At 47.9% G+C, this 14,799-nt stretch overlaps 1 protein-coding gene across 3 annotated transcripts in view; it reads left to right on the top strand.

Moving 5' to 3' along the window:
* The window catches only part of LOC144938140 (hyccin 2-like), a 37,712-nt gene that overhangs the window by 9,296 nt on the left and 13,617 nt on the right, over window positions 1–14,799 (top strand). For 2 of the 3 annotated variants that reach the window (XM_078865874.1, XM_078865866.1), the window contains one exon: window positions 12,585–12,638. In XM_078865874.1, coding sequence (XP_078722000.1) covers window positions 12,588–12,638 — 51 coding nt within the window. In that variant the 5' untranslated portion in view covers window positions 12,585–12,587. Of the gene's footprint in view, window positions 1–9,128; window positions 9,255–12,584; window positions 12,639–14,799 lie in introns of those variants that run through there. The other variant, XM_078865882.1, reaches the window with a different exon arrangement.

The following is a 14,799-nucleotide window of genomic DNA, read 5'->3' on the forward strand; positions in this document are numbered from 1 at the left end:
CTGTGTAATCTCATTTGAGTAATTTGTGAATAACTTTTTTTAAGTTGGAAAATTTGGACCATGATCCCAGCACACAATGGCCTACTTGTTTCGAATAACATCCGGGTATCCGTACGTCCACTGTGCAGCAGACGGCACTGATGGTTAATGTACCCAGAGTAATAATTAGGGCGGCCTGTGGCATTCGAACTGCGAACCTCTGTAACAAGCGGCGAACGTGTGATGCTGGGCCATGCCAAAATAATGCGGTAAAAAGTGCGTATTTTTATTACCAATACTGGACGCAGTTTTTTTCCTTTATTACTGGAAATGTTAAGATTAAGATATAAACGTTGAATGCATTTTAGATAAAGCTATAATCGTAAATTGGAATAAAATCTGGGTAGTCTTTGAAACGACTGTTAAAGCACAATAGATTAGGCACTTCCTTTATTTCCTTCGTGAAAATGTTGTACGCCGTGCCGTCCAAGTACAAATCTGTGCAGTGTTTTCAATGGACGCCATCAGTCTGTATTATGCCAGCCGGGCGCCCTGTACAGTACATCAACCCTTCTTTAATAAATCCTATCGAATGGAGTGAGAGTAGTAAAACAACTAAAAAAACTAACTTATATTATCCACTCGGTTAAATTTTTTTTACTTTTATTGATTCATATTTAATTTTTTTTTTAAGTAATCACATTTTCGGGCTGGGCACTGCCCCCCCCCCTGCCATATTCTGTAACCTTCCTGCAAATTATTTAATTTTTAGTTTTTTTCCCTTCACACCTTGGCCATGGACTTTACTGGAAGTGACCGTGCCAACATCGTCGCGTTGACTACAGGGGACAGATGCCACAGCGGACGGATAAGAACGCTTTTATCTGAACGACACTTATTGCATGCATGCAAAGTAACATTAAAAGTTACTTGAAAAAAATCTTAAGTTTTGTGAAAATGCGTATTCACTTAGAAGCGTGTAATAGAATGGCTAAATGCGCCAGACAATTTCATCCACAAAGGTTAGGAACACACTTGCAGATGTTTACATGGATTGAGTTGTCTTGACCACAGCAGCAGGAGTCCAAAGGACACTCAACACAGGTAGTAACCAATATACAGCTTTACAGTTTCAAAATTGGTGCACAGTATTTCCTTAACTTAATCACTGCATGCGTCCACTTGTACAAATTGCATGTATGGGTGCTTCCCAACATCTCTTAATAGAAATTATTCATTTATCAGACAACTCCGCGTTTCAACCATCTCCAGCATTCGCACCCCTGCAAAACGCGTTGCAACTCCGCCGCACGGCCACGTGTTCCGTTCTCCCGACTGTGCTCTGAACGCGCGCGATTGCCTTGAAGCCTTTTCGTTTGGAGCACCCCCCGAGGCTTGCGTGTTGCGCCGGTGGCTCTTGACCCAGACGGAGGGGCCCTTTCCCTGTGGACGCGCGTGGGCAGGGGAGTTCGGTGGGGTTGCGTGCACCTGAGCACGTTTGCCGTGGAAGCAGTCGGGGAGCTTTGTGAGGCTTCACTGCCCTGCCCTTGGGGTGAGCTCAGGTGTCACTCAGGTCAGGCTAGGGCAGTCGGCAGCCAAAGTAAACAAGAAGAGCGATTTCTTTTGTTGTTGTTGTTGTTGGGATTCGGTTAAAAAAACAAAAACAATCTTGATTTGAAGCTTTCGTGACTGCAGGAATCTCTTTGGTTCTTTCGGTAAAGTCACGTAGATAGAAAATTAATAGATCACGACGTTTCGATCGCAACACAAGCAACCGTCATGAGGTGAAACAAACACAGCAGGAGAACTGCTAACATATCTACGTGACTTTACCGAAAGAACCAAACAAACACAATATTTCAAGAGCCGCACTGCATGTGAATACGTGACGGTGGGTCCTTAATAAATATCGTGTCACGAAGCAGCCCTTAAAAGAGCCACCGCACGTGGCTCTGGAGCAGCAGGTTGCCGACCCCTGGTTTCGGGCAAAGGTGTATCTCTGAAGGTCACCTTTGTGTGTGTTTTTTAATTATTATTAATACAGCGACGCCTGTTTACCCAAGAAAGCCTCATTGAGTCTCAATGATTTTTCAGGAGGGCCCTGCCAAGGTTTGGCAGCAGGGGGGGGGTGGGGGCGACACTGCTGCCTTGTCATCACAATTGAGCCATTTTTAGGACTGTAGTTCCGTGTCTGTGATGCATAGCTCGTTCGTGAGTGCTTTGCGTGAAAAGAGTGAGAGCGCCAACGCCAAATGTACAAACGTTTTATTATTATTAGAACGGGCGTCACTATTTTCCAAGTCATGGGTGGCATCTGCTTTTGCATAGGGCGTGATATTGCACACGGAGGAGTTCCCACTCGCGCGTGAAGGCTGGAAATGACAACTGACCGGTTTGACTGAACCCTCAAAGTGGGTTTGTGTTGCCACCTCCACCTCTGCGACACTGCGTCACGTGCCTGGCAGCGAGCAGCAGCCGACTGAACTTTAGCTCCCACAGCCAAGGGGGGCTGCGTCAGCTCCACTTGTTTGCTGACAGTGCACCTCTGATTGAGTGACAAACTCCGAGCGCAGCGTATGCCCCAAGCAGGTGTAGCCTCCGTGCCCCGAGTGTGTGGAGTCTCCCGGCAAGGCACGCGAGGAATCTAACGAGCACCGCGATTCATACGCGGAGGGTTACATTCAGATCACGAATTGGCAATACTTCGCCTCTCTTGGAAAACCGACGTTGGTTACAAGTAAGTGTTTCTCCTGCTGAGATTTATTAACACGTGAAAACAAATACAGTCGCGTCTCATCTGCGTTTGAACAATTAGCTGTTGTATGGGTCATACGATATATACCTGATATGAATGCTATCTATACTATCCCAGGCTACACTCGAGCATTTTTGTTGATCTATTACCTATGTATCTGATTTGTCCAATCTAATGGGAATACATCAGCTGTGGCATGTGTGCCTATTGTAATACGCACACATAGGCACACAGACGTTTGCTCTGTAAACCTTCGGTAAAAGATAAAGGTACAGCGCTGAAATTTCTTGCCTCATGCTCATGCCAGAAGAAGTGCCTCCACTTGCTGGAGCTCTAGCGAGCCGCTCCACCCCAGTGTGTATTTGGTCTACTATTCCACATTGTCGGGGCATCTTGGATAAAGGTTGAAAGTGTCCCCAATCTATCCCTCCGCACACGCGACCTGCCGACGGACTCACTGTGGTGAAACCGTTCATATTACTGGCTGGAAAGAAGCGGGGGGGGGTGGGGGGAAGGGTGATTTAAGAAACTTCTCCATCGCCATATTCTGATCAGCGTGCACGTTCAGCACCGCTTAAGAATTGCTGGAATTTGACATTGTTGTGAACGTAGTCGCGAGAGCGTGTCCTGGGATCACTTGATCCCTTTGGGTACAAGGCATGCAACTAAAATATCACGGATTTTTTTTAATGTTACACACGATTCAAAGCGAAAACTTGGCAGTATCCTCCTGACAAAAGAGTCTTGAGACTGAGTGAGGCTTACCGGGGTAAACGAGCATAATAATCTAGGATTAAAGCTTTCGTGACTGTAGGAATTACCAGAGGTGGGACAAAGTCATTGTTATGCAAGTCCAAGTCGAGTCGCAAGTCATCAAATTCATGACTCGAGTCTGACTCGAGTCCAAGTCACATGACTCGAGTCCACATCTCATAGGTGGGACAAAGTCATTGTTATGCAAGTCCAAGTCGAGTCGCAAGTCATCAAATTCATGACTCGAGTCTGACTCGAGTCCAAGTCACATGACTCGAGTCCACACCTCTGGGAATTACTATACTCATTGGTTCTTTCGGTAAAGTCACGCATGTAGAAATAAAATAAATAAAATAACGACGTTTCGAACGCAACAAAAGCACTCGTCCTCAGGTGAAAATGGCGTAAACCACACAGTGAGGGAACACACAGGGGGGCATCACACACAGAGCGCACAGAGAACGGCAAACTGCACGGAGGCAACTCTTGTCTCATGAGTTTAATCAATATAACACTCGTAATCGCTCTAAAAACAAACTCTGCCACACCTTGTGCTTAAAAATTACTTTAAAAAAACAAACCTGGAAATTTAATTGCCTCTTAAGATATCACCTGAGGTCTATCAATTGGCGAGACGGTAAATCCGATCAGGATGACCGTGTCTCCCCGAGTCACAGGGCCCGTTACTCAAGCTGGGGGGGAGGGGACGTCTTGTGTCCTGCAAGCTCTGGCAAAGCCGCACATCTGTCTCTGTTACCAAGACAGAAAATATCCATACTGTGTGCTGTGGACAACCTTGCCAATTTGTGAATCTGGTCCAAAGTGTCTCCATGACCGTAGGCTTTCAGGGCGGTCTTCAAGATTCATTAGCCGCCATCGTGAACCAAATTCACATTGTCACATTCTGCCCACGGCCTACCTGATTTCCCAAAAGTAGACGCCGTATCAGGAAAACCAATTTCACACGCAATCGGTGACTTAAGTTACATCTCACATCTCAAACGTCCGAAGGGCACCCCCAGAGGCAGCAATCCCTGTGTCCACAAGGTGGCCAGCACCGGAGGCATTAGTCCGCCAGTAGCGGGTGATTCATGATTTGTAGGTGTGATCCCAATTGAGTTATTTGCACACAATTGCCTACTCGTTTTATGTCACGGGATCTTTAACTTCCATTGTGGAGTACACTGCGCGTATTTACGGTTCATACACCTGCCGGATTCGAACTGCAAAACCTCTGCGAATAACGGTGGACAATGTTACCACGATTGTTACCATGATTGCCCAGAACCACACGTTATCATGGTGTCTTCACTTGTTTTCATACCACGAACAATTAGATTCAGAAAGTAAATACCTTTAAAACCAGAGGATGTAACATCTGTACGTCACTAAAGGTTCTTCGAGCAACACAAGACCACCTTTAGGATTCTCATGATTTAGTGTAAATGGCAGAGGTTCCAACAACCTAACTAAAGCATCGTATCGAAACTTGACTTAAAGCTTTCGTGACTGAAAGACCCCAAAGAGTACATCTTATCGAAGATCGTATGAACTGTCGGATTAACCTCTCAGCTGAGCTGCTGGCTCCCTCTTTCACTTGGTTATCAGTCATTGTTGTTTTGCCACACTTTGCCCCTCGTTTGCTTCATACGCACAGCCGGATTCACAAACCGGACATTGGTTTTTGGTGCGAAAATAGAATTGGTCTACTTTTGAATTTGCCTGTATTTGGCTGCCTGGATTAGAACCCAGAATCTCAGAGGTGCCAGCTCAGCACCCTGACCTCTGAGCCTCCTGGCCACCTCCGAGGCATTAACACCACTTAATTAAAGCGCCACGGTGGCTAGGAGATGTTATCTTCCTTGCCTGGTGTACAGGAGGTCGTGCGTTCCATCCCGACCCTGACATCTGCTGTATATTTGAAGTTTGCATGTTCTCCCCGAAGTCGCGTGGATTTTTCTCCGGGTCCTCCGGTTTTTCCCTCCACATTTAGAAACGTGTGTTTAGAGTATTTGGCTGCTATAAATGCCCACGTGATAAGCCACTTTGTTGAGCTATCATTTGTGGCCAGGTCACTTCTGAAAAAGAGCTATGTAGCTCAGTGGGCCTTACCTTGTAAAATAAAATAAAAAGTCACTGTCACCCGTTCTCGCTCGCAGGTGAGCAGCTGTCCGGCTGTGCAGGGTGCTGTGAAAGGCAGCAAGTGTGAGCCGGCTGTGGGGCGATGATAGCTCGCATGCAGGGGCTGGATACGAGTTGAATAGCAACGATAAATCCATGTCCCAGTGGTGAAGCCAGCTGCTAACAGCGAGTGTGAACCCCTCTCCTGCACTCGGAGAATGCTTGCAATGGGCACGAGTGCACACAGAGACAAAGACTCACAGAGACCCATAGACTCCACATCGAGACCCACACTCGCACAGAGACACGTAATCACACAGACCAACACAGACACGCACAAAAACCTGCAAACTCCCATAGACCGATAGACTCACAACAGAGACCCATAGACGCACAGATATATTCACATATATATGTTCGCACCTCCGATTAGCACGGTTGGCTACGTACAGTGCAAAGCTAACATTCTCTCCTATGAAAATTCCGATCGACTGGAAATAATGTGTGCAGTCTGAGACACAACGTGAAATAATATACAATGTATAATCAGATGAAATATTCAGGCTGCATGGTGGCACGGTGTGATGGGGGGGGGGTGTGCCATTATTAACACATTCCTGCGGAGGGAGCTGGTAGGAACGTTGGGTTGCTCGTTCAATGGCCAGGGTCAACGGCGGCGTGGTGTATTCCGCAAATATGCCCGACTGTGAGGGCGGGCACAAGCCGGCGTGAGTAGGTTAAACGTTTAAGGGCACCACGGGGTGACCAGCCCCTCCCTCCCCACCCAGCCCCACCCCTCCCACCCTCCACCCAGCCCCTCCCCACCCTACCCAGCCCAGCCCCTCCCCACCCTCCCCTCTCCACCCAGCCCCACCCCTCCCATTTTTGGATGCACGACGGACGGACAGAATAATTTTCCGTGGGCTGGTGGAACCAGGAGGTTCCTACCAGTATAAATGTTCTACGAGACCGCAGACTGCGCGGCAAGGATTGTTGGCCATCAGCTGGAGGTGCCGAAGCATCATCCTTCGGCGCATCGAGTGAAGGCCCAAGCTCAGAGTGCGTGCCTGCAGTTGTATTGGTGAAGATGTTTTTTTCTTATTCTTCTGTTTATCAACGTGTTGATTTGCCACGGCGCTAGCAACAGCTCTGGGCACCGTGTACGGCGCATTATGTGGTCGGTCATTTATTCAATTGGAATATTGATCAAACTTGTGAACTGTTTTCAATAGGTTTCTGTCCAGCACTTGTCTTTGTTGTCATTCCTGCCCGGTTGGTTGTTCCTCCAGATTTCTATTTGCTTCCTTGTCTCGCTTGGTTTTTTACGTTTTTGTTTCCGTCTTTTCGGTGACCCCGGGTCACTTGCTCGGAATCAGAATCGGTCACTCACTCTTGCAAACGAGGCTCTCTCTCCTGGTCTCTACAGAGTTCTCAACCTAGTTAGGCAACAGTCAACTAAATTACGCATAAACCTCGTGCTGTTTTCATGAGCCCTTAAAGGGGAGAAGCTCGTACACAGTCCGTGCACTGCTTACGAACAACAAAAACAGCTGTACACTCTCTTATTTAAGGCTGTTGGCTAAAATCAGGCGGCTATGCTTATTCATAGCAGCTAAGAGCTGTCTCGCCACGTCTGTTGTGCCTTGACAAATAGCGAAACCAAAGCCCCCAGGAATGCGTTCACAGAGGCCATATATAGCTTGTTGTCCGTAAGTAAAGCTTGTTTACACTTTTCAGATTTACACAAATATTTGTATATACAAACGTGTTCTGTCTTCATATACTGTGGCTACATTGAATGTACGAGAACATCGTTAACTGTTACCTATTCTTGGCGTTCATCCAGAATTATTTTTAAGGAAAGCAGCTCATCGGGCAGACACGATAGACCATGCAACATCACCATGGCGTGGTCACTGACTAGAGCACTTTTGTAAAGAAGTGGGCCAGTTCTGTTTTGAAGTCGTTGGAAACCCTCCGCCCACCTCCGGCAGACAGATGTCAACTACCTCGTAATCGATTTGGAGCTCTCGTGACTGCAGGAATTCCTTTTTGGTTCCTTCGGTAAAGTAACGTAGAAAGAAAATCAATTAAGTAATAGAATACGACGTTTCGATTGCAACACAAGCAATCATCATCAGTAACAAATGAATGAGAAAAATCAAACCTAGTAAACTTAGAAATATGCAATACAACACAGAGAGTCGGCTAACATAACAGTCAACACCCTACCTGGTTGATTACGTTCTTCCAAAGAGTGCTTTCTTTTTTCCAAAAAGAAAGAGATTTATTTTCTATCTACATGACTTTACCGAAAGAACCAAAGAGTATGGATTCCTGCAGTCACGAAAGCTTCAAATCAAGGTTAACTACCTCGCCTGGTATACAGGAGGTCGAGGGTTCGAACCTGACCCGTACGCCTGTATATTTGGAGTTTGCATGTTCTCCCCGTGGTTGCGTGGATTTTTCTCTGGGTCTTCCGGTTTTTCGCTCCACGTTTAGAAACAACATCACGGGTTTAGAGTATTTGGCTGCAATACATTTCCACGTGATAAGCCACTTTGTTGAGCTATCATTTGTGACCCGGTCGCGCCTGAAAAAGAGCTGGTATAGCTCAGTGGGCCTTACCTGGTAAAATAAAAGTAGTTTAGTTTAATGTAAGATTTGGATTCTATATACTTATCTCAGATGTTCTGAAGACTCGGCTCCTGGCGAGGATTCCCATCTGCGAGGTGTGCGTGTTTACAGGCTCTAACGAGAGGCAATTAAAAAGGCGTCTCCGCTTAATTTTGCACCGAACACTTGCGTCACGGTGACGTCAAGGGAAAGACGAGGTCGTTCCCTGTCAGCCTCCGCTGATTATGCCTACTTGTTGTTTCGCTTACGCTCATTTATCCAGAAAAGCCTCTCATAGCTTTACGAAAATCAAAAGTATACTGTGAGTCTCAAAACTTTTTTCAGGAGTGACCTGGCAAGTTTTTTTTTGCAGTAGAGGGGAAATGTAATCCCAATTGAGTAATTGAGTAATTTGCAGGTGCATTTTCAGCATTGGTATCTTTGGTCAATACCAGTTACATTATATAGACGTTTTAATCGGTGGGAGAAAACCGGAGAATCTGTAGCAGAGGGGAGAACAGACAGACTCCACACAGAAATGGTGCCCTTTTCGGGAATCGAACCCAGGTGCTATTTGCCGCGGCGCAAGTGTTACGACCGCACTCCCAACCCTGTCCGGCCACAACGTTTGAGCAGTTCCTCCTTGCACAGCAAACTGACGAGACAGAGGCCACAACTTGCTGCCACATTTCACCGAGAGACGCTTTCCACACAGTTGAGTGTTTCGGACACTGGCCCGTTCGATCGTGCCAAGCATGCCGCCCCCTTGACGGAGAACGTGCGGTGAGGTATCTATTTTGGGACGCGCGCAATTGAGAACACGCGCAAGCATGCAGCCAGGCAGGGAGGCAGGCAGGCTGCCCACTCCAATTGGCTGCACGGAGAGTGCGATTGCACCCGGTGCCGCTCGCTTGCCGAGTTGTAGGCAGAGCCTCCGTGGCACGAACGCTCCATGCGGACGCGTGTCAAGGTCTAACCACCCGCCCTCGTCTGGCCACGCCGGCACGGAGAAGTCCACCGTCTTGTCAAAGTACAGTAATCACGTTGAGGTCGCGTGACCCAACTTTGAATTTGAACTCGTGAAGTGTTTGTGTGTGTGTGAGACGCTGTTCAAGTAACGTTCATGGTAGCACTTCAAATACACCGCCTTGCCGTGCGCTTATTTGTCGACTTCATGTGCGCGCAGACCTTTTAAGGACTTGTTTTCGAGATTTGTTGAACGTTTTTTGTTATTTGGAAAGGCTTTGCTCAGCTTCAGAGTACCCAGCCCGGAGAGTAATGCGTGAGTAACTTGACCCGGTAAGAGCCGGTTGAGAAACTTCACGCCTTTACCTTGGAGACGCGAAAAAGCGCTGTTTGTCGCATGGGGGCAGTTAATGACATTTGTAGCTAATTTGAAAATAGGCCAATTTGAGCAAATTACATCATGGAGTGTGCAAAGGGTCCAATTTGCGGCGCGGATGAAACGGCGCGCTGTGCAGCGCGGCTGCGTGGTGGCAACGCCGCCTCTGCGTCGCGTAGAAGCGACCACCGTGTTGTTAAACGTATCGGCGATTTCGAATGACGTCTTGGGAATCTGAAATGACGGCCGTACAGCTCGAGTCTAGACGGTGCAATTGTGGGGATGCCTTAATTCCTCCCTGGTACGTGTGTACGTGGAACTTCTTTTGGCACCGTACTTAGCCAAGCATGCCAATCTGAGATGCGGTATTCCCAGGTCCTTCACACCAAACCGCGCTGAACCCACGTGGAGCTGCGTGCATTCACGCTCGCCTCGTCCTCGCAGCCGTCGCAAGATGCGCAGCGTGCCACGTGTAGTGCTTGTGCCATGCTGTACGCTTAGCCGTGTGGCACGCACGGCTGCGATTACGATGGTTGCCACAATCGAGGGCCCGCTTGAGGAACGCCGCCTCGGTTCGGTGCAGCGCGATGATGAGCTCATTGTTGTCCCATAACAATGGAGACGGGGCGATGTGCCCAGCCCCTTGCGTTCACGCGGGTAAGAGTCCCGGGGACTGTGGCAGTCCTCCACAGGTGACGCAGCTACGGCCACATTAAGTCGAGCAGCGCTGGGAATACCACGACCCCCCCCCCGCCTCGCGCAGCCTCGTGACGCAGAGTGAGCTGCACACTTCTCCTGAGCTGCTGCTGCTGCCGCACCCACTGGTCCTGTGCAGCTGCATGAGCAGCTGAGAGACCGCAGCGCTCCTCCTCCGCCGTGTGGCTCTGCCGGGCCGCTCGCAGGTGGTGAGCCGTTGCCGGGAAACACAAAGCCACATGCCAGGCTTGGTGACCGGATGACTCTGGGGCATCCCAACGAGTTCCGCGCATGGATTTCCAAGCCGTATTTTGTGATTACGTAGAAGGGAAATAATAAAATAATACAAATAAAACATTATATAATTCTCACGACGTTTCGGCCACAACGCAAGCAGCCGTCCTCAGGTGAAGACCAGAGCCGTTGGAAAGACAGCGTCTTTATTATTATTATTTCCCTTTTACGTGACTTTACCGAAAGAACCAAGCATATGAATCCCTGCAGTCACAAAAGCTTTAAATCGAAACGTATTTTGTGACTTAAACAAGTTTAAAATTTTCATGGGTTCTTCTTCTTATATGTGATCACTTTATATAAATGAAAAAACGAAACGGTTTCATGTTGCTTCTTTCAATCTGAAGTATTTCAGGGCATGACTTCCTCTCCCGGTCTCTCCTTTCCGTGCGTGAGCGAGGTGCCAGGCAGGGCAGCTGCACAAGTTGCTCTGCTCTGCGGGATTCGCAGTGCGGCTGGCCAAGGGCCGCCAGCTGTGCCCAGTTCCCTGTGCACGCGCAGACTCGCCAACGCATTCGGGCACCTTCCGTGCGTGCGGAGATGGGGAAGCATTAAACGTTGCCATTTAACGTTTCTAATAGGTTTGCTATCCAATGTGTGATCATAGTAAGCTGTGCATTATAACTCTCTTCACATTCCCAGTATTTTGTATGCATGTATGTTTAACTTCTTTTACAGCGTATGTTGCCAACCGTGGCTAATCGGAGGTGCGGGAACTTGCAAAGTCAAATTGCTGTCCAGCTGTTTGTCTGGTCTCAAGCGGGGCTGTTGCCTGCAATGGCAGCTTAGGGGCCGTCCATAAATGACGTCACTCGATTTTGGACGATTTTTGACCCCCACCCCTCGTCACACGGCATCACAAAAAGTCAGACTCACCCTCAAATATGACGTCACAAAGCTCTGCCCCCCCCCCCCAAAAAAAAAACATTTCCATTTTGAAAATAAAACATGCTTCAAATCGATTTAAACTATTGTCATTGTAGTGCGTATTTAATGTGGCGCTGCACTCCGATGTTGTAGGAGTGTTGTTATAACAATGAGTGTTGTTATAACAATTATATATTCATTTAAAGTTGCGCATTTTTACGTGACGTCACATTTCTCAAACCCCCCCCCCCCCCATCGTCACACATCGTCACAAATGTCTGACCCCCCCCTCCCCCCAGGTGTGTGACGTCATTTATGAACGTCCCCATAGTCTACTATTAGTACTGCGTTCGTTTACTCAGGAGATCCGCATTCAGTCTCAACTCTTTTTCTGGAGGGTCCTGACAAGTTTTCGTGGTAGGGGGTGGGGGGGCGGTGATGTTGCTGCTGTGTGGTCCCAAATGAGTAACTCGCAGGCGATTTTTCATCACAATGGGGACGTTTCACCAATTCCAGTGACGTTGATCCATACAGGCGTCTGTGCTCGTTGGATTAGGCGGCCGCCTACTGGTTTTACGTCAGGATTCTACTGCTGCGTGGAGGCCGTCAGGAAGTCAGAACCAGATGATTTATTTCTCACTGGAGGAATCCGATGAGCTTTAAAGGTCTTTTTCAAAAGATGTCCAGTAGTGGCGGATCAGAATGTTCAAACAAAAAAACAATACAAAACACGATAGCATTGCAAAGTATGGGAAAAGTAAGCAAATCACACAAAAAACCACAAACAAAACGAAACTATTTATATTATACCAGGTAAGGCCCACTGAGTTATTGGCTTCCTTTTCAGAAGCTACCTGGCCACAAATGATAGCTCTACGAAGTGGCTTATCGTGTAGAAATGTATCGTAGCCAAATCATCGAAACGCATGTTTCTAAATGTTGGAGGGAACAAAACAAGGTTACGTTCTGTAAGCTTTACGGAACATTTCCGTCTTGAGTTCTACTATGCCACAGAACTGGTTGAGAGAGTTAAGAGATTATTCGGGGGACAGTGACTCGCCGTGAGTTCCAGGTAGAAGCGCCGCCTGGCGCCGCGTTCGCCACCGCTGCTGCCGCCACTGCTGTTGGGGTAATGTGGCTGTACGTGTGTGCTGTGTGCAGGCCATGGAAGAAAAGGAAAAGACGCTTGTGAAAAACTGGCTCTCTGAGTTCAAGGTGGGCAGTGTGAGAGAGCGAGAGAGAGAGCCTCGGACATAAGCCCCCTTGGCAAAAACGTAACACCCCGGACCATACTCCTTCGACACAGTCCCCATGTGCTGGAGAAGTGCTGTTGGGATTGAGCTCATCATTTAAATCCCACTTCAGGGATGAGCTGCCCCTCATCGCTTGGAAAATAAAACATCATGTGGGTGAGCGCCACCTGGAGGTGATCGGAGGCTGTACATTTGTGTGGTGTGAACGTCGTGTAATTGGGCACATTGTGTCGCGTGTTTAAATTGCATTCGTGGGTGCCGGACTGGTGTGTGACGTTTGCTCCGGTTCACGCACGTTCGTGGCGCCACTAAGTGCCAGGGTCATTACGTGGTTTTGTTCCCAATGCTTTTCCTACCATTTTGGTTGCTGCACTGCATTTGGATGCGTGGGTGCCGTTGGAATGTCAGGCCGGTCCCATGCAAGGGAAAGTTATGCAAGGCCTCCGCTTGTGTGCAGGTCACCACTGCAAACGAGACTCTGATCCCTTTGTCTCTTGAGTTCTCACCCCGGTTAAACAAGGGGCTGGGAATGCTGAGCACAGGTGAATTCCACATGTCAAAACCTCACAAACTGGGAAGAGGAAATGGGTCCTTTTGGAGGCTTTGCCTTGTTTGACTTCCTCAACGAATATCTTCTCACGTGTTCTTCCTTTTCGTAAATATTTGTGTAGTTTAAACTGGAGAAAATAAAACATCTCCAAAGGCAATTGTTCTCTGCGTTACGTGCCCTTTGTAAACACCGGCACGCGCAAGCATCAGTCGTACATTTCTGCTCGTTCAAATGCAGTGTAGCAAACAACGATGTTGGGGAAAGTATGGGGGAAAAAACACGTGTTTTTTACGGCTCCATGGACATACGTGAACCCTAACAAACATCTCAAGTCTACCACCACGAATGCGTATAAACACGCAATAGTTATGGCCACAATTATACGATGTTTATACGCAAATATACAACTGATGTCAACACTAAGCGAACGTCAATAAATATTGCAAATAACAATCGCGACATTCATGTTCGCTGTCAAGTGAGCTACTGCAGTGTTGAAAGTAGAAAAGATTTGACGTGACCCTTCTCATCCCATAGTCACAAGCGTGACTTCATGCCAGGCCCCTGCCTCGGGATTTTTTTACCGCGGAAGTAGGAGTGAGCGAACGAGTGAGCGATTGAGCGTAGCTGGCTGCATATGTTGCTCAGCAAGTTGCATTATCTCACTGCACAGATCTTGGAGAATTACTTTTTCGTGTGAACTTGAGCATTCAAATGTAATTCTGTAGATCTTCGCGTTAACTCCTTGGTAGTGAACGACTCAGCTGGGCATAATGATGATGGAGCGAGGTTCCTCCGGCTGTCAAGTTTATTTTGTTTCAGGTGGGATAGGTCTCATTTGCAGTCTTGAATGCTTCATAAAATGTTGAAGCATTCAATTGACTCTATTAACTTGTGTCCATTACAGACAATCGCGATTGTATAATATCTCTTCATTGGGAATTAATATGTCTCAGAGGACTGATGGGCTTGTGTGTGGCTGAGTGTTGATGGTTATTCTTCGTGCTTTCGGAGTCCCTGACCCTCTGCTCACGATCATTAAGGACCTTCATGATGGTGAGCGGGCGCGGGTAAAACTACGTGACCGGGAGTCGGAACCATTCCCTGTTCACCTTGGGGTGCGACAGGGATGTCCTCTGGCACCCACATTATTTAACATCTATTTCGACCACATAGTTCGTGAAGCCTTCGATGGCTGTACTGGAGGAATTTCCATCTGGTACAGATACAATGGGAGGCTGATCGATGCCCGGGTGCGGTCAAGGGATGGCTCCCTATTGGTCAGCCACGTTATGTATGCCGATGATCTGGTAATTACTGCTCACTCAGAGGAGGAGTTGTAGGCACTGCTGCTGAACCTGGAGCTTACCACTAAGAGGTGCGGCCTTACCATCAGCCCCACCAAAACTAAGCACCTGCCTGGGTATTTTGTACAATCGGACACTCCACCCCCACAACTCCCAATTGGTGATGGGGTAGTTGTGGAGAGAGTGGAGAGTTTCCCATACCTGGGCAGTGTGCTCATGACTGGCTCTAGTTTGACAGCAGAGGTCTCACTCCGAATCAGTCGAGC

Source organism: Lampetra fluviatilis, chromosome 2 (genome assembly GCF_964198595.1).
Source record: "Lampetra fluviatilis chromosome 2, kcLamFluv1.1, whole genome shotgun sequence".
In the NCBI taxonomy this organism is placed as follows: Eukaryota; Metazoa; Chordata; class Hyperoartia; order Petromyzontiformes; family Petromyzontidae; genus Lampetra; species Lampetra fluviatilis.